Source organism: Apodemus sylvaticus, chromosome X, assembly GCF_947179515.1.
Source record: "Apodemus sylvaticus chromosome X, mApoSyl1.1, whole genome shotgun sequence".
In the NCBI taxonomy this organism is placed as follows: domain Eukaryota; kingdom Metazoa; phylum Chordata; class Mammalia; order Rodentia; family Muridae; genus Apodemus; species Apodemus sylvaticus.
This window is the reverse complement of record NC_067495.1, coordinates 136,748,273-136,772,233: the sequence shown is the minus strand read 5'-3', so window position 1 is coordinate 136,772,233 and position 23,961 is coordinate 136,748,273. Positions and strand designations below refer to the sequence as shown.

The following is a 23,961-nucleotide window of genomic DNA, read 5'->3' as shown; positions in this document are numbered from 1 at the left end:
CCGACTTACTTTATAAGCAATAAGAAAGTATTTAGGGAATCTGTCTTATTAGTATCAATTTTTAAGATTATTATGTAATTGATTGTAGTTTTGGAAATATTAGAGCTTCCTTTGTTTTTATTATAATTAAAACAACAAAGTGATATATGTGTGTGTATATATTACTATATAACTATTATATATATACACACATACACATATATATACACATATTTGTGTATGTATAGTTATTGTTCTGTTCCTCAAGGCAATTTTAGAATGTTTTTTACTATAATGTCTCATCAAATATGATGGCTAATGATCAGCCTCCAAAATGATTTAAGAAGCAAAAGGGTAAAATCTGAATCTGGTGTTTTATAAAATGACTCATGTTTAATTGCATTTGTTTTTATTATAAAAGCATTCTTTTAAAAAAGAAACATACTTTTCTGTTCTGTTTTAATTTTTAGGCTCCAAATATTGATGTGAAGATGTTATGGCTAAAAGAAATAAGAAAAATTTTGTTGAAGCAGCAGGAACTTATGACTGGTAGATTCATTTATTTTCTTTTATAGAAAGTAGATCTTTTCATGTAATATATCCTGATTACAGTTTCCTTTCCTTCTACTCCTCCCAGTTTCTCTCTACCTTCTCTTCCTTCTGGATCTTCCCTAACCCTTTCTTTGACTGGTAATTTCAAGTATGCATGCTTTCTATGGAGAAGCACAATGACAACTTATTAGCTTAGATTTTGTGAAAAAGTCTTCTTAATGGGGCTGATAATTTAATAATGATGCAAGGATGTGTTAACCTTTAAAACGTAACATTGAGATTCAGAGAACTTAAAAAAAAAAAAAAAAACTAGTTTGAATTCCAAGGTGAACCCTGGTGCTTCAGAACCAGTTGAGAATGAACAAGGTGACAATTTCCAGGCCTTCCTGGGAGGCAACTGTGAGAAAAACCTCACAGAATTAGTATCCAGTAAGGTTAGGATGGAGAATTGGTTGCCTTTTGAACTTATGCTTAAGAAAATGAGTCTCTCTCTCTCTCTCCCTCCCTCTCTCTCTCTGTGCCTCTCTCTCTCTCTGTGATGTATATATACATACTTGTGAATGTGACTATAGATGTGTGTATGGTTTATATGTATGTACTTGTGCATGTTACTATAGATATGTGTATGTATGGTATATATGTATATACTTGTGTATGTGACTATAGATGTGTGTATGGTTTATATGTATGTACTTGTGCATGTTACTATAGATATGTGTATGTATGGTATATATGTATATACTTGTGTATGTGACTATAGATGTGTGTATGGTTTATATGTATGTACTTGTGCATGTTACTATAGATATGTGTATGTATGGTATATATGTATATACTTGTGTATGTGACTATAGATGTATCTGTGTATGATGTGTATGTATGAGCTTGTGAATGTGAACATAGATGTGTTCCTACTTTGTTTCCAGCCCAATTCCCCGGTAAAAGAAAGCTCAACTCAATCAGTTAACAAAACAATCTACAAGCCTAGATTGGGCAGATCTCCCACTACACTACTCTATTTCCATCTATCTTATTCCATGTAACTTGAGGTTTCTCCAGGCCGTGAGCATCTCTCTCTGCTGCCTCTCTGTTGATCCCTCTTAGCTCCTCCCCTAGACTCTCAGCTCCTCCCACTTGCTCCTGCCCAATCATTGGCTCCAGCCTTTATTTGAAAAGTTAAGTTGGGGAGAAGGTTCACAAGGCAACTTCTCATCTGCAGCCCCTCTGAGGAGTGGAATTAGCATCAAAATACAAGCCCAGGGTTCTCCACAACATAGATGTATGTGCACGGTGTATATATAAATGATGTGAATGTAAACATAGATTTGTCAATATGATCTATGTGTACATGCTTGTGTATGTGACTATAGGGGTATGTGTGTGTGTGTGTGTGTGCGTGTGCGTGTGCGCGCTCCTCAGTAAGCTTGTGGAGATCTGAGGACCAATTCTGTTCTACCTTGTTTGAGGGAGAACCTCTTTTCATTGTTCTGCTACTGCAGAAGAGAGGATTGCTAGCCCTGGGGTTTCCAGGAATTCCCCTGTCTCTGCCTGCTATCTTACTGTACATGTGCTGGTATCACAGACAGATGCATATTAGTCCAGTTTTTTTTGTGTGTGTGTGGGGATACATGTCAGTTTGGGGGATCCAAACACAGATCCTCATGCTTGTGCAGAAACTGCTTTGCCCACTGAGCTGACACCCTAAGCCCCAGATTGTACTAACTAAAGTAATACATGGTTCGGACTTTCTAGATTCTAACTTCAAACTGGCCTTCCTGTTTGTTGGTCAGTTCAAATCCCTGAAAGGTGTGTGTGTGTGTGTGTTTCTATTTCATCTGGTTCTGTCTCTGGCTCCCCTTAGGCTCCCGTTTCTCTTTCCCCCTTACCCCTGTGGTGTGTGTGAAAGTCATTGGCCTTCAAAAGAGTAAGAAGCATGACATCTGAACATTTTATTCTACAGCTAAAAAACAGCAGAAGCAGCTTCCTCCCCAGCAGCATAATGCCAAGTAAGTAATCATTTCGTTCAGAAGTAAAATTCTTTAAATTGTATTTAGATTTATTTATTTCCCTTCATGTATATGAATATTTTGCCTACATGTCTGTATGTGTACCACATGCATGCCATGCATTCAGAGAGGCCAGAAGAAGGTGCTGGCTTCCCTGCAAGTTGAGCTACAGACAGGTCACAGCCATTTTGAGACTGTGCTAGGAACTGAACCTGGTTCTTCTGTAAGAGCGACAATCACTCCTAACCACTGCGCCATCTCTTCATCCCCTCCCCTGAGAAATATTATTCTTACCAGCTTGTTCGCTGTACATAGCACCAAACAATGAAATTACAGTATCTTACACAACCATCAGCCTTTTATAATAGCAGTAACTCATCAGATAACATAAATACATCTTTTCTTAGGTCTAAGTCATATGTTAGACTTAAAATCTGAGACAGTTTGTGATTTTCATTGGGGTCTTAAGGAGAACCAAACCACTTTAAAAAATCTTTTTCTGGCAAGGTTCATGTTGTTCAAACAGAAGTGAAGACTTTGTTGTATGCAGTAGTTGGTGAAACAGAAGCTGGTACAAACATACCAGTATGATTAGGTTAAAATTTTACCTACATATTTATACACACCTTACCTAATGTATTAAGACGAGAAGTCTTCAGAACAACACAGATTGTACACATTCATGCCTTGAGTCTAGAAGGAAGCAGGTGTATCTTTGCATAAGGGGAGTCTGCTGCCTTAAATCCTAAGACTTAAGCCCTTCATATTATCAACTATTTTACAAACTTAAATAAGGGCACATCAGCTGTTGGAATCATTTCTCAGCTTATTCTTACACATAGTATTAAGATAGGCTATTTTAATTTCTCACTTTTCTTACACTATGCAAAAGCTCACCTATTTTTGTATGTGACTTTTACAGAAGGCAAGATGAACCTCATTTAAAGGCCGTGAGAGCAGGAGCAGAAATGGAACAAGCTGGTCTAGCTCAGGCAGAGGCAGACTCCGCACGTATGTATCTATCGTGGTTATCTAAAGACATGATTCATAATTATGTGAGTTTTTGACTCCTGTTGCTAATTTGGAAAAAAAATCTAGGCATGTGTTATTTTTATTTTTGTATAAAGAAAAGAAAGGATCTGTTTTAGAAGGCTTTTATTTCTTGCACACTACAGAGCACTGTTTTTCAAAATGTGGGTCCTGGACTCATAACATTGGCAATTATCTGGGGATTTGAAGACAAATTTGTTGGCTTTCTCTGCCTCAGATCTTTGGGTGTGCATGGCCCAGCTATGTGAATTTTGACTAACTTTGTATACAGGGCTGCTCCACACTCAAGTCACAGGAATGAATGCAACACATACTTCAGCCTCAATGGATATACTGTGCGTTTCTTGTTTTTGAGACTAGAGCTGGGATACTTGTTTTCATATGAGAATTGTGCCATTCAAAATGATTTGACACAATCTATTTGATTCACCAAATGTTAGTGTGATCAATGCATCAGGAATTTGGTAGAGTTGCATCTACTGTCTAATTAAAATACACACAGTACAGTGCTAGGAAGGTAGATAATTCCACAAGCAATTAAAATGGAATATGGTTAAGTATCATATTATGGAGGTACAAGGTGCTATACAAGCATACACAATCTCCTAAATAATGTTGGCAACAATAGCATAGACTCCCAGAGAAATGCTACATACTTAGTACTTCATACAATAGTTCTTAACCCTAGTAGTTGAGGAGAAACAAGTAATGATGCCCTTATTCTGTGCTCATTATTCATTTTGAGGTTAGTTCCCTTACATCATTGTGTTGTGACTCCCAACCCCAGCAACACTGTGAGAGCCTAGTATTAATGCCTTCATTCGACAAGTAGGGAATTCATGTCAGAGAAGGCTGACATAATTATTTCCAAGGTGACATGAAGAGTTTACTATGTCCAAGATGGGATTCTGAAAGTATGTGACTTAAATTTTGACCTAGTTTCTTTTCTGTTACTGTGATGAAATACCCTGACAAAGACAATTTAGGGAGCAAAGTTTGTTTTTAATTACAGTTTATAATTCCAGGTTACAGTTTATCACAGCAGGGAAGTCATAGTTGCAGAAGCCAGAAGCAGTTGTCACATCACATCCACTGTCAGGAAGCAGGGAGAAATAAATGCATTCACGCTCCTGTACTTTCCTGAAGAGCTTGCTTGGGTAGCTTTCATTGTGGTTATGAAGCCCATGTTTCCAAACCAAGAAATGATGCTACCCACTTTCAGACTAGGTCTTCCCACATCAATTAAGGTAATTAATATAATCCCTTACAGATTTGCTCACAGATCAATAAGTTCCCATCAAACCCTCACTGAGGCTGTCTTCCCATCTGATTCTAGGTTGTGTCAAGTTGACATTAAAACTATCACAGACAGATCTCTCTCTCTCTTTCTTTCAGTTTCTCTCTCTTTCAGTCTCTCTCTATATATATGTATATGTAAATGTATATATATATGTATAAAGGAAGGAAGGAAGGAAGAAAGAAAGAAAGAAAGAAAGGAAGAAAGAAAGAAAGAAAGAAAAGAAAGAAAGAAAGAAAGAAATGTAGCACTGGCTGGCCTAGAATCTGCTATGTAGACAGTGATAGACTTGGATTGTTGAGCTCTGCCCGCCTCTGTCTTCTGGATCAAAGGTGTGCATTACCTTACCTGGTTCCATGCAGAATCTTATAAGTCATGAAATGTGTAATGCATGCTTTCTGCCTACTAAAAGAGATGATCTAAGCCCACATAATAGTAACACCAGTTGGAATCTAACAAGTATTATTTGAATGGAATCAATAAAATTATTATAGGATGGAGAGTCAGAACCATTGTTTTGTTTGTGAGAGTTGGTAAGAAGTGCAATATATTCTGAAAATGTTTACCATCCCCTTTCCTAATGCCCATAAATCCTAACTTCCAACCATCCTGAATTTTAAAGAAGTATACTGTAGACCCAGTCCTTTATGAAATGACAAATTCAAAAATAGTAAAACTTAAGTGCAATTTTATTATATATAGCAAGGCGAAAAATGAAGGTCACAGCTTTGGCTGTAGCAGCAAGCTTGCTTCTTCTGTGGTGGAGAACCAGATCCTTTAGGTAACGGTTACTCTCGTTTTTCTCCAGCCTGGAATGCGATGTCATCATGTGCAGAAGGCGCTGCCGCGACTGCTGAACATCCATACAGCTCTTTCTCTCCTAACAATGACAATGGAGAAGACAGACCACAGATGGTTAGTATGACATACTACAGCAATAGTTCAGAGGTGCATTTACTTATTACATAGACAGGGCACATAATGAACAACATTTTTGTCATTATGATCCTTGAGGTTTATTGAGTGGAAAGAATCTAAGTGAATCATGTAGGCATTCACAGATCACTTTTCTTTATGTAGACTATATCTCAGTTATACCCAGAATACTACTGAAGTTATTTAAATAACCAATTTCCAAATGTCTATAAATATATAACTTTGATTGTTAGTTATTTTCCCAGCTTGGCTCTGTCTATGATAGCTCAGGCTGGTCCCTTTTCTGCCTTAGGATGTCAAGTGCTAGAATTATCACTGTGTGATTTCATGACCCTGCCAATTTTAGTTTTTTTTTTTTTAAGTAAAGTGCTTATTTCATAACACCTCTTTGTTTATAATTTTTCTTTAAGCTTAATTTTTGAAGTTATGAGGTTAGGGAGTTAACAAAAATACTACTGAAATGTCTTGTCTTCTTTGCATCTAGTTACCCCAGTGGTAACATCTTCTATAATTATAGGACACACCAAATCTTGCACATTGCATCAGTGCTAACCACGGGCTTTACTCAGACCTCACCAGTTTTCCATGTGCTTTTTGTACATGTGTATATGTAGTTCAGTATCATTTTGTCCAGAGCTATATTTCTCACTTACATATAAGGGACACACCCAGATGTGAAGCTACAAATGTACTTTAGAAATTATTTTCCACAATTATTTTTTTGTTTTTTTTTTACACAACTAGTTTTTAATTAGTATCAACCATATTAGTGTTCAAGGGTTACATTTTGTTAGCTATAATTTACAGAGGAAGAAATTAAGGGCTTTTAGCAGATTTGCCTTAATTGTCTGTATTAGCAGTTCTCATATTTTGAATGACAGAATGCTAAGCCATCTCTCCAGCCACTTAAATACATAACTATATAGAAATTGAGAATACTGGCTCGCAATCATCTGTAACTCCAGTTTTAGGGGATCCTGAGCTGTCTTCTGGTCTCCAAGGGCCACAGGCAAATATAATATGCAACAATTCTCAAACAGAACTTTTATTCATGATGTAAATTACAGGTACTGAAAATGTACTTTATTATATATTAAAATTAGCAATAACAAAGATTTAGATTAGGAAATCTACAATAATTTTGAGTAAATAAATAATTTTTATTACAAGTGACCGTCTTTTAAAGTTACAAAAACTAGTGAGAAATAAAACAGTCTTGCAAATATCGTTAATATTTGGCTTATTGAAATAGATCCTGAGCCAGGGCTGATGGCACATACATTTACACCCATCACTTGGGAAGCAGAGAGGCAGATGGCTCTCTGAGTTGGAGACCAGCCTGGTCTACAAAGCAAGTTCTAAGACAGCCAGGGCTATATAGAGAAACCTTGTTCTAGAGAAACAGCAATAACAACAGACATTCTGACTTCCATGTGGTTTTGAATGTAATCTGTTCTACTATTATACCTCAGATTGACTCTATAAAACTCCCTTAATATGTGTGAGAATGAGAGTAAAACATGCAATTGTAATGTAAGCCTGACCCTGAAGACAGATTGAATGGATCTCATAAATAAATGCTCTACTTCCTATAATTGGTAACCCACTGGTTTAGACCAATTATATTAAGTGATTTTTGTTTTGTTTTTTGAGTCAGGTTTTCTCTGTGTAGCTCCGGCTGTCCTGAAACTCACTCTGTAGACCAGGCTAGCCTTGAACTCAGAAATCTGCCTGCCTTTGCCTCTCAAATGCTGGGATTAAAGGTGTGCGCCACCACCTTCTGGCTGTGATTTTTTTTTTAATTATTGGTAGATGAGTTAAATTGGAGTAGTTGGTCAGATATGAGCAAGAAAATCAGAGGAAAGCAGTTGGTATTTGAGCCCTGCCTGTAGATGGTCTGGAAGGGCTTGTCAGAAGTGGGTCTTTGCACATTTATCCAGTTATGGGGTCAAAAATAAAGTGACTAATGTTTTCATTGCAGGCATTGGGAGTGTAGGAAAACCTATTCCTGGGCTTTGCTACCAAGGAAAACGTACAAAAGTAAAATGTTGTATAGCCCACAACCCCTTTACCTTGAAGTTAAGAGAGATCATGTCTCAAAGGGTTTGGAAGATGTTCTTCATGATGACACACTCACACACATTCACACACGCGCGCGCGCACACACATATGATCACCTACATACACATATCTGCAACCCATACATATGGATATATACTCAATTTGAACACACACACAAACACACACATGTTCACTTACATATCTGTAATCCACGTATACAATATGAGTACACATATACATGCACTAAATGAGGATGTTGAGATGAACCATTCATTTGAGTTTACAAAGACTGGAGCTAAAAAGCAAGCTAGTTGTAGTTGTGTGTGCTGTAACCCCAGCATTGGGGAGGCAGAATCAAGAGAATTGAGAGTTTGAGGCCACTGAGCTATAGAGCTAGTTCCATCCATCCATTTATCCATCCAACCATCCATCCAACCATCCATCCATCCATCCATCCATCCATCCATCCATCTATCCATATATACATACATACAACACACACACACTCAGACACACACACACACACACACACACAATCAAACTGACCATAGAAATAATGGGTTATACTTCTATTGCAGAGACACATGACGGAGCTGTCAATCCACTTGTAGAGAAGCCACAGTGTCAACTGGCAAGTGGCTCTGCCTGCTTGCTTCTCAGCCCAGGTGAAAAAACTCCCCTCAAAAGAGGCTTAGCCCAAATAATGGGTTTTCTTTTCAGGATTAATATAATTAAACATGCACAAAACCAACAGCATATACTTCTTTCTTTTCTTTCACTTAAAAGCGTTTTACTTGTAGTACTTTTTATTCCTTAAATTGCATAAATGATTAAGACATTTTGCTGGATAAAATCTCATCTCAGAATATTTTTGACTTGAAAATTGTTTCTTCTCTGTCTACTTTGCAACCAAATGCAATCAGTGTGCCTTGAATTATTTAGCTTATTATTAATTAAGTTAAACTTAGGGCTGTAGAATAGTTAAGGCCAAGTGAAGCACAACATTATGATTTAAAGTGCTTTTTAGACCCAGCACTCCTTTAACCCACGCAAGACAATGGCAGCGTTCAGAAGTTCTGGGGGGTGGGGGTCATTAGTAAATTCTATTCAGGGCTATTGCCTTTTCTATGTGCCAAGATGAAATTTTCCTGAGAGTAGTTTACAAATTGCTTTTAAAATGTAATATTTTCATGCTTGTTTCTTTTTCTGAATTTATGCTTATAAATCATGTAGCAAATTAGTCGTGCTCTATTATCTTCTGTACATTTCATGCTGTAATCCTTTTTTTCCAAATAAAAATGAAGCCTTCAGGTTCCATAAATTCATACTCTGGTGTTTGTGTGTTTGTTTCTCTTCACAAGCGAATCTCGTTTATTTGCTCCTGCAGAGGATTGGTGCTAAAGCTTTCACATTTGCTATTGAAATTTGCTATTGAAAGAATTCTTCTGTCCCAGTCAGCTGGTATTTGGGCAAGTTGTTTCACAATCAAGCTTGTAACGTGGTTTTCCATTACAATTTTATGGTCTGAGTGAAATAAAGACCTAACAGATCTAAGGCTTCATAATCACCTGTAAGGAAGAAGATTCAACATGAAGGTTCTTAGGGCCAATGTGAGACTTTTTTTATTTTTATTTTTTATGTTTTGCAATGCTTATGGTGACTTCCAGCTAGCGCACATGGGTAGTGAGTCAACATTTCTGCAGTGTCTGGGCCATACAGTCTCCAGCAGCAGTGATCACAGGGATGCCTTTCGTTTTCATTGCTACCGCTGGGCTTCCAGAGTCCAGTGAAAAGCTGTCTTACTTTGGCTGAGTGAAACAGTCTGTGAGAGCATCCTAGGCTGTCCGGACATGTTATTTGCTTAGGACTCAGATGATGCAGCTGGTGATTGGTCTGGTGCTGCAGAGCACATTCCATTTGGTTGTTTAAGTCATTTATTAATCGCGTATCTAATGCACACTCAAGTGTCAGGGTCTTTGCTTTGACATTTTACAAGAGAGCCATAATTCTCTTTATCAGTTTCAATATTGACATTTTAGCTTTATCATCCAGTCCTTATCCATTTGACCTTATGGAGCAAGAAGGGGAACAGTGCTTTTGCCGGCCTGCTGTTTAGTTGCAAGGGCAAGATGATATTGCTTGCAAGAAGACTGAACAAAGCCCCATCTTTATTTAAAAAATAGCAAATGAAACAATTATGTCTCATTATTTGAACTAATAATTTGAACTAAAAACCACATTGATTGTATTCTCTAACCCTGAAGGGGGGTGGGTGCATGTATGAATCTTGGAGCTGGAGATATGGTTCAGCAGTTAACAATATTTATTGCTCTTGCAGAGGACCCAGGTTCACTCTTAGGACCAACATGGTGGCTCACAATTGTCCATAATTCCAGTTACAGGGGATTCAATATCTTCTTCTGACCACTAGGCACACATGTGGAACATATATGCACGTATATGCAGGAAAACCACTTGTGCATAAAAGAAAATACATAAGGTTAAAAATAACTAGTAATGAATCTTGTTTTCATTATTGTAAAAACTTGTTTTCCCCCAAGTCCTGTGTAGGTTATTCAAAGGGCTTGAACTGTGTGATACAAACCTTTGAACACATGTTAAGAGCTCTGTAGAAACTCACTATAGTATAACCTACATGTACTTGATGGTAATCTATGTTTTAGGTTGGTGAAAAATCTAAACAGAAGAAAAGATTTCATTCAAGGAGGCAGTTTACAGATTTTAATTGGGTTACTGTAGGTTTCAGAATACCCAAATTTACAGACATATTATGCTTAAACTGTCCAGTAGTTGAAGGGTAAAATTCGCAAATATTTGCCTAGTATTACACTGGTATAGTATGAAAAAAGTCTTTCTGTAATTAGAAACAAAGCTTCAAATAAACTATGCCTGTTAGCATTTAATGTTTCCTCCAATAGATTTGTGTTTATGAACAAAAGTTTTAAACATGTTAACCTTTTTACAAGGTTGCTAGGTTTGCGAGATTTCACCTATTGTGATACCTTGTGAGCAAGTCCTTCCAAATGTAATACTGGGATTATGCTTCATGATGTTAGTCTTACTGTCCAAAAAAATGTATGTTTTTATTTCATTCTAGGAACATGTTATTTCTATGTGGTTGGCTTCCCCACATACACATATACATACATCTACACATACACTCTCATATGCCTGTGCACGCATCCGAAACTTCAATATGAACATAGCAGGAAGCAACAAGAAGTAACTTAGTGTTTCTATTAACCCTGCCTTTAGAAAGGTTTCTTTATATAGCAGTATTCTCACAGCAATTATCCTTAGTGACATTTGCCTATCTATAAAAACACAGATAATAAGATTGATATGAATGAAGCCAGGCAGTGGTGGTGCACGCCTTTAATCCTAGCACTTGGGAGGCAGAGGCAGGTGGATTTCTGAGTTCGAGGCCAGCCTGGTCTACAGAGTGAGTTCCAGGACAGCCAGGGCTACACAGGGAAACTGTCTCAAAAAACCAAAAAAAAAAAAAAAAAAAAAAAGATTGATATGAATGTAATTTGTGAAATTCAGGTTTGTGTTTTATGTGCCTTGTGTTGAATTTCATGTAACTGTACACTTATTTTTACATGTATCTGACAGACTAGAAGCCATTTTTTGGTTCCAAGGTTTATGTGTAAAATGAAACCAAAACTGAGGATAATAATGCTCAGTGGAAATACTGGGTCACACAGCAAAGCCAAAGTATTGTAAGCTACGCCACTTCTTGATAGATTTGCTGCATTCATTGTTGGGTTCTTTAGATAATTATTGAATTATTTAGATGACTAGATATCAAAACATGTTATACCAATAGTCAAAACTAATTAGATATTTAAAATGTACTCTCAACAATTGCAGTATACACAATTATTTTTAAGACTGCAAAGAACATTCACTAGGATAGAGCACATGCTGATTATGAAACAAATTTTAATTAAAGAGACTGGAATCATGCCTTAGGGTTTCTCTTGGTGATAGAACACCATAACCAAAATCAACTTGGAACCCGGCGGTGGTGGCCTTTAATCCCAGCACTTGGAGGCAGAGGCAGGCGGATTTCTGAGTTTGAAGCCAGCCTGGCCCACAGAGTGAGTTCTAGGACAGCCAGGACCACACAGAGAAACCCTGTCTTGAAAAAACAAAACAAAACAAAATAACCCTCCCCCCCCAAAAAAAATCAACTTGGAGAGAAAAGGAACTATTTCACCTTACAGCTTGTAGTCCATTATCGAGGGAAGTCAGGGTAGAAACTCACAGCAGGAACTGATGCAGAGATCCTGGAGAGGTGCTGCTTACTGTCTTGTTCAGTCTGCTTTCTTATAATACCCAAGACCACCATCTCAGAGGAGGTACCATCCACAGTGAGCTGGGCCCTCTCACATCTATTACTAATTAAGAAAATGCCCTACAGTCTGGCCAGTTTGGTGGGACATTTTCTCAATTGAGGTTCTCTCTAACAACATGACTTTAGCTGATGTAAGTTGACATAAAAGCTAGCCAGCATATAGTCTCAAGGTATTATGTTAGCAACCAAAATTTCCAAGCAGTTTTTTCTTTGCTTGTTTGAGACAGGGTTTGTCCGTATAGCCCTGGCTGTCCTAGAACTCACTCTGTAGACCAGGCTGGCCTTGAACTCAGAAATCCGCCTGCCTCTGCCTCTCAAGTGCTGGGACTAAAGGTGTGTACCACCACTGCCTGGCTCCAAGTATTTTTTAAACATTATACATACAAACAACATATAGGATCAAGATGAAAACCGGAAATTAGGTTGATTTCAATTTGTATGAACAAGATAATATAACATCAAAATTTGTGTATGTAGTCAAAGAAGGAGGGAAATCTACAGCTTTAAATACTTGAACTACATACTAAAAATCAGTGTAATTCACCATATTAACATAATGAAGGAGAAAACGATATGTAATCAGTTTACTAGACCCAGAAAGGTAATTGAGGAAATTCTATAGTTATTCATGATAAAACACTAGGAATAGAAGTACCTTCTTCAAACTGGCAAAACTTACTGATGAAAAGCCATCAGCTTCCAACATGTAACAAGGACACATGCTCCACTATGTTCATAGCAGCCCTATTTATAATAGCCAGAAGCTGGAAAGAACCCAGATGTCCCTCAAAGGAGGAATGGATACAGAAAATATGGTATATTTATACAATGGAGTACTATTCAGCAATTAAAAACAATGAATTCATGAAATTCTTAGGCAAATGGTTGGAACTGGAAAATATCATCTTGAGTGAGGTAACCGTTCAGTCACAAAAGAACACACATGTTATGTACTCGCTGATAAGTGGATATTAGACCAAAGGTTCAGAATACCCACAATACAACTCAGAACATATGAAGCTCAAGAAGAAGGAAGATCTTCTTCTTGAAGGAAGGTGGATGCTTCAGTCTTACTTAAGAGGGGGAACAAAATAATCACTGGAGATAGAGGGAGGGAGGGATGTGGGAGGAGGAGAAGAGGGGAAGGAAAAAAAACAGACAGGAGAGAAGTCCAGAGGGTAAGGAACATGAATAGAAATATGTAGCAGTGGGGGGTGAGGAACAGTGCAGGACAGCCACTAGAAAGTCCCAGACACTAGGGAAGGGAGAGGTTCCTAGGACCCAGCAGGGGTGAGATTAGCAGAAATACCCAATAAAGCGGAGATAGAACCTGTAGAGACCATATCCAGTGGATAGGCACAGCCCCCAGCGGAGGGATGGGGTCACCCACCCATCTCAAAAATTTTAACCCAGTGTTGTTCCTGTCTAAAGGAAACACAGGGACAAAAAATAGAGCAGAGGCTGGACAGCCCCACCTTGAGATCCATCCATGTGCAAACTCCAAACCCAGACACTATTGCTGATGTCAAGAAGCGCTTGCTGACAGGAACCTGGTATGGCTGTTCCACGAGAGGCTCTGCCAGAGCCTGACTAATACAGATGCGGATATAGCCAAGCATTGGAGTGAGTCTATGGACCCCAATGGGAGAGTTAGGGGAAGGAATGTAGGAGCTGAAGGGGATTGCAACCCATAGAAAGAACAATATCAACTAACTGGATCCCCCAGAGTTCCCAGGGACTACAGCACCAACCAAAGAGTACACATGTAGAGACCCATGGCTCCAGATGCAGATGCAGATGCAGCAGAGGATGGCGTTATCTGGCATCAATGAACAACAATGGGACGGAGGCCCTTGGTGTGTGGAGGCTCGATGCCCCGGCGAAGGGGGAATGCTGGCGCTGTGAGGCAGAAGTGGGTGGGTGGATGGAGGAGCACCTTCATAGATGCAAAAAGAAGGGGGATGGGATGGGGTTTGTGGAGGGGAGACTGGGAAGGGGGACAACATAGGAAATGTAAATAAATAATATAGCCAATCCAAAAAATAGAAAGAAAGAAAGAAAGGAGAGAGAGAGAGAAAGAGAGAGAAAGAAAGAGAGGAAAAAAGAAAGAGAGAGGGGGAGGAAGGGAGGGAGGAAGGAAGGAAGGAAGGAAGGAAAGAAAGAAAGAAAGAAAGAAAGAAAGAAAGAAAGAAAGAAAGAAAGAAAGAAAGAAAGAAAGAAAGAACATTAGCTAACATGCATAATGAGGAAGTACTGGAAGCTTTCCCTCCAAGTCTGGAAACAAGTGACAACTATCCTTTCTAACAGTCTCCCCTAAGCATTATTCTACAATTCCTAGCCAATGACGGAACTTCAGGAAGAGATAAAGAACAACATTGTCATGGTTAGTGGATTATATATGTGCACAAAAATAAGGATTAAAACTACTGGGTGAATTTTATAAGGCTATATTGCATAAAGTTGTACAAGAATTTGTTGTAATTCTATCTCCTAGGAGCAAAGAATTGGGAAAAATCCTAAAGTTTGAAACAGCAATATTTCTTTTTTTCCGTGTTTTATTTGAAAGGTTTACATACGTAGCATTTTTATAATTGGTATTTTTATAACATACTAGTAAGTATAAGAAAAAAATTCAGTCAACTGAATAGGCTGTTTAGATAGGGGGAAGTTTATATGATACAAATATTGAAACATTTTACACAGTAAATTCCTGTACCACACAGAGAACTGAGTTAGATGAAATACTGACCTATCCCAACGGCTGCTGTTGCCAGTCTGCATCTATTTGCAGTAGATTTCCTGATTTTTCTGAAGGTTGGTAACTCTCAAAAAAAAAAAATGCCTCCAATTCTGACACAAACTGGAAGAAATATTTTCTGCCTAAACTGAAGTTTAAAAATAAACCTTCTCACCTGCCTCTTAGAGCATCTTAGACCTTACGTGCCCTTGGCATCTAGTCAATACTGTTTCTCCAACTCAGTTCTCAGTTTCACCCAGTAACTGCTGATTCCGCTCTACCAACAAGCTTTTAGCTGCCTCTCTGAGGAGACCCAGCACACAGGTTGCGGTGCCTGAAGAACGGTTGGGGTAAAGGAGAGATGGATGGGGCTGAAAGCAAGGATGTTCACATTTTTACAGTAAAAGAACAAACTTTGTTCTTGATAAAGTGGGAGGTACAAACATTTACAAGAGTAACGCTAGCTTTATATTTAGTGGTCCTCTGTCCCCCCCCCCCCCCAAAAAAAAAATGTCTAGGCTTCGGAGGCGGTGTCTGGCTTACCTGTGTTAAGCTGGATCACTGGTTTCTTTTTCTCGATTTCGATAGTGAGCTGGTGATGACTGGCTTCCTCGAGGTTCTGGAGAAGGCGAATTTCCCACTGCCTCACCCGCTCCATGGCAGCTGCCAGCTTCTTGGGGTCTCGCCTTCTCCTGACGGTTTTGTGGTGAACCTCTGGTAACGATGACGAGATTCGAAACATGGTTGTGATAGAGGGCTGCTTCTGCTGTGGTTGTTGGGCCAATGAGGCTAATGCAGAGGTATCTTCCCCAGGAGCTGAGAGGTCCTGGCAGGACCTTGACTGCCCACAGGGCTGCTTGGAAGCCGTGAAAACGGACTTCCTTTTCTTAGAGGCAGCTGTGGTGCTGACCTCTGTCCTATTGACAGGGATATCTCGGGAAAGGCGTGAAGACATTAGTCCGAAGACATGAGTCCACCTTCCACACAAAGGTTCAGGGAATCTCCTACAGGTCTCTGGCTACAGCTAAAACGAGCTCTCGTACCCAGAGATCAACGTATGAAGCTGAGCCGCCTGTTCGCTCCCTGGAGTCCAACGGTTGGAGCGCGCGCTCTAACATACTACGTCATCACGCAGCATCCCCAGAGAGCATATGTTCTTTCAAGCAGCATCCCCAACGAGCAAATCTTCTTTCTTAGGTAAAATCTAGCAAGTCTTGTGTTTCTGTACTGTCCGTGAATTTCTGTAAGGATGTAATGTTTCTGTACTGTCCGTGAATTTCTGTAAGCATGTAATATTTCTGTGTATTCTAGGAGTTATTCTAACAGCTCTCTTTTGTTGATAATGCATGACCAGTTGACTATGCTTTTCCAGCTGATGACTGTGAGCCCAGGCTGGGTTGTTGTTTCTCTTAATTGGCTCTCTCTTTGTAATGATAGTTTAGAGGATATCATATTATTCTTACAATTAGAAGTCATGCTACTACATAGTATATAAACATCAATCAGATCTAGTATATTACTTTTCTTCAACAAATCATCATGTTTTCTTACTATCTTCATAGTGATCGACCACTATCATATTTTCTTTTTTATTTCTTTTTTTATTAGATATATTCTTTATTTACACTTCAAATTTTGTCCCTTTTCCTGGTCCACCCTCCCAAAATCCCCTATCCCATCCCCCCACCCCTGCTCACTAATCCACCCACTCCTGCTTCCCTGTCCTGGCATTCCCCGACACTGGGGTATCCAGCCTTTCAGGACCAAGGGTCTCTCCTCCCTTTGATGTCCAACAAGGCCATCCTCTGCTACATATGCAGCTGGAGCCATGGGTCCCTCCATGTGTACTCTTTGGTTGGTGCTTTAGTCCCTGGGAGCTCTGGGGGTTCTGGGTGGTTCAAATTGTTGTTCCTCCTAAGATGCTGCAAAACCCTTCAGCTCCTTGGGTCCTTTCTTGCTCCCTTCAATGGTTGGCTGAAAGTGTCACCCTCTGTATTTGTCCTGCACTGGCAGAGCCTCTCAGGTGACAGCTATATCAGGCTCCAGTCAGCAAGCACTTGCGAGCATCCACGATAGTGTCGGGGTGTGGTGACTGTATATGAAATGGATTCCCAGGTGGGGGAGTCTCTGGATGGTCTTTCCTTCAGTCTCTGTTCCACAATTTGTCTCTGTATCTCCTCCTGTGGATATTTTGTTCCCCATTTTAGAAGGACCATAGTATCCATACTTAGTTCTTCTTTTTCTTGACCTTCATGTGGACTGTGAATTGTGTCCTGGGTATTCCAAGCTTCTGGGCTAATATCCATTTATCAGTGAGTGCATTCCATGTGTATTCTTTTGTGATTGGGTTACCTAACTCAGGAAGATATTTTCCAGTTCCATCAATTTGCTTAAGAATTTCATGAATTCATTGTTTCTAATTGCTGAGTAGTATTCCATTGTGTAAATATACCACATTTTCTGTATCCATTCCTCCTTTGAGGGACATCTGGGTTCTTTCCAGCTTCTGGCTATTATAAATAGGGCTGCTATGAACATAAGGGAGCATGTGTCTTTATTGCATGCCGGGGAATCCTTTGGGTATATGCCCAGGAGAGGTATAGCAGGGTCCTCTGGAAGTCTCATGTCCAGTTTTCTGAGGAACCACCAGACTGATTTCCACAGTGGTTGTACCATCTTACAGCCTCACCAGCAGTGGAGGAGTGTTCCTCTTTCTCTGCCAACACCTGCTGTCTCCTGAGTTTTTGACCTTAGCCATTCTGACTGGTGTAAGGTGAAATCTCAGGGTTGTTTTGATTTGCATTTCCCTAATGTTGAGCATTTCTTAAGGTGCTTCTCAGCCATCAGAAGTTCTTTGAGTGAAAATTCTTTGTTTAGCTCTGTACCCCATTTTTACTAGGGTTATTTGGCTCTCTGGAGTCTAACTTCTTGAGTTCTTTTTTTAAATATATTTTTTATTTTCTATATTTTTATTTACATTCCAAATGATTTCCCCTTTCCCAGATCCCTCCTCCCCATATGTCCCATAAACCTTCTCTCCACCCATTCTCCAATCACCACTCTCCCTTTTCTCTGTCCTGGTACTCCCCTCCAACGCTAGCAGGATCAGGACCCTCTCCATATTTCTTCATGGGAGTCATTTGTTATGCTGTTTGTGCCTTGGATATTCAGAGCTTCTGGGCTAATTAATATCCACTTATCAGAGATTGCATTCCATGTGTATTTTTTTGTGATTGGGTTACCTCACTTAGGATGATATTTTCCAGATCAAACCATTTGCCATCTGTTGACCCATGTTCTCATGTATATTTTAAAGGGATTTTTGTTTCCTCTTTAAGGGATTTTACCTGTTGACCTGTATTTATTTATTTATTTATTTATTTATTTATTTATTTAATTTTTTTATTCGATATATTTTTTATTTACATTTCAAATGATTTCCCCTTTTCTGGTCCCCCACTCTCCAAAAGTCACATAAGCCCCCTCCCTCCCCCTGTTCTCCCACCCACCCCTTCCCACTTCCCTATTCTGGTTTTGCCTTATACTGCTACACTGAGTCTTTTCAGAACCAAGGGCCACTCCTCCATTCTTCTTATACCTCATTTGATGTATGGACTGTGTTTTGGCTATTCCAATTTTCCAGGCTAATATCCACTTATTAGTGAGTGCATACCATGAGTCACCTTTTGAGTCTGGGTTACCTCACTTAGTATGATGTTCTCTAGCTCCATCCATTTGCCTAAGAATTTCATGAATTCATTGTTTCTAATGGCTGAATAGTACTCCATTGTGTATATTTACCACATTTTTGCTCCATTATTCTGTTGAGGGACACCTGGGTTCTTTCCAGCTTCTGGCAATTATAAATAGGGCTGCTATGAACATAGTGGAGCATGTATACTTATTTCATGCTGGGGAATCCTCTGGGTATATGCCCAGGAGTGGTATAGCAGGATCTTTCAGAAGTGACTTGCCCAGTTTTCTGAGGAACCGCCAGACTGATTTCCAGAGTGGTTGTATCAATTTGCAACCCGACCAGCAGTGGAGGAGTGTTCCTCTTTCTCCACATCCTCGCCAACACCTGGTGTCTCCTGAGTTTTTAATCTTAGCCATTCTGACTGGTGGAATGTGAAATCTCAGGGTTGTTTTGATTTGCATTTCCCTGATGACTAATGAAGTTGAGCATTTTTTAAGATGTTTCTCGGCCATCCAAAGTTCTTCAGGTGAGAATTCTTTGTTTAACTCACTGGAACAGATTATAATTTCTCCACTGTGAAGAGAATTACTTTGTAGTGATTTTCTTCAAGGTAGTTTCCAGCAGGTCAGTGAAGACTCCATTAGGACAACAAGGTACCAACTTCAGGTTGTTTAGTTTTTTTGTTTGTAGTAGTGGAGATTGAACATAGCACCTCCTTTGTGCTACAGAAACTCTACTACTGAGATTTCTTCAGCCCCATTTTGTATGTTATTTTGAGACAGAGCCTCAAAGGACCAAGGCATGGACTAATCTTGGGCCCATGCTTTAGTCCATATGGGCCTTGAACTTCTGATCATCTTTCTGTCTTCTGAGAAGCTGGATTTATAGGCCTGTGGCATCAAGCTTGAACTAGCTATTGAAATGCTATTTGTTGTTTTCTGCCATGGACAGCTGCAGTGCCAGGAGCATGGAGTCTGGACCACATAATGCAGTTCTTTCAGAGCTCCAAAGAGCATTTCAATTCCTTCTAAACTCTAGTCTAGTGATCTAAAGGGTGTAAGGCAAGAGAGGAGCAGTGCAGCCAGGTTCCTGAAACAGCAATATTTCTAACAACCCAACTTGTTAAATGGGACTCTAAAGTGTTAAATAATGAGATGTGCAAAGCTTCTACGTTGAAACCCATAGAAGTTTGCTCATATACATCTAATATGATTTAAAACATGATATTCCGTATTCATATAAAGGAATTCTCAATGTCAAGAAATCTTTGTATTTCATCATATTGCATAAAATGTCAACAAATTTGTGTCATTTCAATGTAGTATCAAAATCAAAATCTTGTCAGACATTTTTGGGGAAAAAGGCAAATTGCACTCTAAAATGTGTAGAAAAAAAACAAAGTTTTAAAACAGAAGAATTTTGAAAATTTGGAGGACCTGATTAAACACAAACTAAACACAGTTGTCACCACATTACATAAATACAGAGATATATTTATATCTCTGCAAACATAGAGAGTTCAGATGAACTCCATACAAGTTTAAAACATCATTTGATTTTAAATGGAAATAAAATGCCTTAATTTGATAGAACATGATTTGAAGTTTGTAGAATAATTAAATCTACCTAATTAGCATAAGTGTCATCATAGTATTGTTTTCTTTTGTTAAGAGCATTTAACATACAGTTGCTTTCTTAAGTTAATTTTTATTGAAATAATTACTTCATTAGATTCTGGTCACAGTTCCCTTCCTCATTTTCCACATCCTCCTCACCTCTTCACCCATTTAACCCCAGTACTTCTTTCCCTTGCTCTTTGTAAAACAAACAGAAATAAAAAAAACAATACAAGCATAAGGCCAAAAGCACAAGAAACATAACCATACTGTGACACATAGACAAATTAATAAAAAGAAAAATTAGAAACCATAATATATAAACAAAAAGACTTGTAAGGTTAAAAAATGCCCCCACCACAGATGATATGAGATTTACAAAATTAACCCCAAAACCAAAGAAACAAAACAAACACCTGTCCAAAAATAGCATTGAGTTCACTTTTCTGTTGGCAGTCTACTGCTGGGCCTACCTTTAACAGTAGTTTGTTTCTCCAGTGAGACACCACTGGACTAAACTAATTTTTCCTTTGCAAGCAGTTGTCAACTGGAGATAGCTTCAGGGTTAGGGATGAGTGATTGTGTCCACTTGCCCTCTGAATCTAACTTACACCTGTGCAGGCCTTCTGCATGCTGCCAAAGTCTCTGTGAGTTCATATGTGTGCCAGTCCGGTTGTGTCTGGAAGGCAGTAACATACACTTTCTTGGAATTTTCACTAAATACACTCAATTTTTGTTGATAGTCTCCATGTTTTACAATAGTCAGCTCTCTTGAACTTATTCCACTATCATGTCCACCCAACTGCCCAGCTACTTGTGATCAGGCACAGAAACACAACGCCACATGATATTACTTAGACATGGAATCTGCAAAATCTTTTTTTTTAATTCAAGGTGGCATGTCAATGGAATGATGAAAGGAAGGCTTTTTTGAAAACTCCATTAAGCAACTAGTTATTCACATGGACAAAATGAGCGTCCATCCTTATACCTGATTCCATATAGGTTTATTTGGAATTGAACCACAATAGACCTAAACATAAAAGCCATAATAATGAAGCTTCTAAAAGCAAACACAGGGCACTGTGATCCTGGTTTTGTATAGTTAATAATTTCTTAAATAAGGCAAGAAGTTCCATGAAAGAATAGCAGACAACACAAAATATTACACTTGCAGATTGGAGTACCATAGAATAGACTTCAATTTTAAATGTTATAGTAGGATAAATCTAAGAGTGTAATTCTAAACACTACCAAAAGTTAAATGGTTTTAATGGATCACATTTTATCCAAGGTAACTTGATTCCATCTTCTTTAGTTATAAAGACTTAAATCTGAAAATGCAGGCAAAGCACGGCAGTGCACTGCTGTAATCCTGGTACTCAGGATGATGCAGGGGCCTTGTCTGGGCTGCATAATGACACACTAACTCGAAATAAAGAAAGAAAAAGAAGCAACAAGATATATTATCAACAGTTAGTGAACTTCTCTTGTTAAAATAGTTAATGAAAGAAAAAAACGAGTCTCTTAAAGAGCTGTTCAATACATCTTAAAAAATGTAAGTCAGGTTTTTCAGCCTTAAATGCATGTAGATGTGAGCCATTAAATGGACTCAGCAGTCTATGTATGTATACACACACACACACACACACACACACACATACACACACACACACACATACACACACACACCACACATACACACACACACTCACACACACACACACACACACACTCACATATATATATATATGTGAGTGTGTGTGTGTGTGTGTGTATATGTATGTTGTCTGTGTGTGTAACCATAATTAAGAAGAGATTGTGAATCTGAGAGGAAGTGGTTGGGAGGTTATGGGAGGGAATGAGATGAAGAAGTTGAGGCTAAATGCAGTATTTGTGAATGAAAATTTCCAAAAATAAATGTAAAAAAAATATCTGAGTTTTAGAAGCAATTTAGAACAACCAGTGAAAATAGCAATCTAATGTATTTGCTAGAAAATGCACATAGCATCAAAATTCAACATTAAGATTTAGGATATTTTTTATGAGTCTTACAACCATCATTTTAAATATAGATGTCCTGTTATTTAATTCAGGAAAAAAAATTAATTACTTTATTTTTAGCTAACTAATGAAGGACATATACAATTAAATATTTGATTAGCTTTAATTGGAAATGACTCCATTACAGTAACCCCAGTGGACGTGGGACTTATTAAAACACTTTGACAACTAGATGGTAAAACAACAACTTCAAACTGCTCTGAGCCTGTGCTTATTTGGGAGTGTGTCGAACTAACTATGTGTATTCACATAGAATCATCTTTTGGGGGGGAGTGGGGTGGGAGTGCATTACTTTCTTTGTCATTTTTCGAAGGACAGTGATGCTTTTTTTCACAAATCAGGCTTTGCATTGCTCTTGAAAGGGTGGAAGTAAGATGGATTTACAATGTCATCAACTATCTAAGCATTTATTTTATTTACCCTAGTGTTGAGTGTGTAGAGAAGGTGATAAGCTCTCATTGTTCTTATTTCCCAGGACTTTTTTTTTTTTTAACTTTAGATCTTATTGAAATATCTGTTACTGAGGACTGGAGAGAGAGGTCAGCTGTTTGAAGTCTTCAAAATTTAATTGCATTGTAAATGTACTTACAATGCAAATATAGTTGCATTAATTATACAATAAAATATCTAACCTTAATTCCTTAGTATATATTTCCCTGGTTAGTATGATATCATTTGTAGCTGAAAATCCTCTTTTTTCTTCCTAAGGGGTACTGTCCTGTCTAAAAGCACTAGCTGCTCTTTGCATGGGACCCAGATTCAGTTCCCAGCACCCACAGGGTGTTTCACGGCCATCTGTCACTCCAGTCCCACAAGATCAAAACTCTTTTAGCCTTCATGAACACCAGGTACCCACATGGTGCATATACAAACATCTAGGTAAAATATTTATACACATAAGATAAAAATAAATAAATCTTTAAAAGTATTTAAATATGTCTGCATGCACAAAATGTCATACAGTGGTATTAGAGACTTTAGTAATTTAAGACAATACCAAGTTCTGCAGATTCAAATGTAGTTATGATCTTGAATTTTATAATCAATGCACATAAAATGCTGTATTTGAGTTTGCTTATAAATGTAACTGCAATATATTCATTTTATTAGGCTATGAATGTGTGTTACTATAAAACAAAGCAGCAATTTCCCTTGAAGTGTTCAAATTTTAATTGCATTGTAAATGTACTTACAATGCAAATGCAGTTGCATTAATTCTACATTAAAATATCTAAACTTAATCATTAGCATATATTTTTCAGGTTAGGATGATATCATTTGTAGTTGAAAATCTTTTTCGCCCTAAGTGGAACTGTCTATTTTATCTCAACTTGACAGAAGCTACAGTCGTTTGCGAAAAGGGATGTCCAACTGAAAAAATGCCTCCATAAGATGTGCCTGTAGGAAAGTCTATGGTGTATTTTCTCAATTAGTTATTAATGGGTGAGGCTCAGCCCATTGTGGGTAGTACTATCCCTGGGTTGGTGGTCCTAGGTTCTATAAGAAAGTAGTCTGAGCAAGCCATGAGGAGTCAGCCAGTAAGCAATACTCTTCCATGGCCCCTGCATCAGCTCCTGTCTCCAGA

The 23,961-nt window shown here is 38.4% G+C and overlaps 1 protein-coding gene across 1 annotated transcript in view; it reads left to right on the top strand.

Moving 5' to 3' along the window:
• Window positions 1-8,492, top strand: part of Mcf2 (MCF.2 cell line derived transforming sequence) — a 100,938-nt gene extending 92,446 nt beyond the window's left edge. Inside the window, exons 24-28 of the mRNA XM_052170353.1 lie at window positions 450-528; window positions 2,492-2,537; window positions 3,460-3,548; window positions 5,693-5,799; window positions 8,460-8,492. Coding sequence (XP_052026313.1) covers window positions 450-528; window positions 2,492-2,537; window positions 3,460-3,548; window positions 5,693-5,799; window positions 8,460-8,492 — 354 coding nt within the window. The remainder of the gene's footprint in view (window positions 1-449; window positions 529-2,491; window positions 2,538-3,459; window positions 3,549-5,692; window positions 5,800-8,459) is intronic.
• The last annotated feature ends 15,469 nt before the right edge of the window (window positions 8,493-23,961 follow it).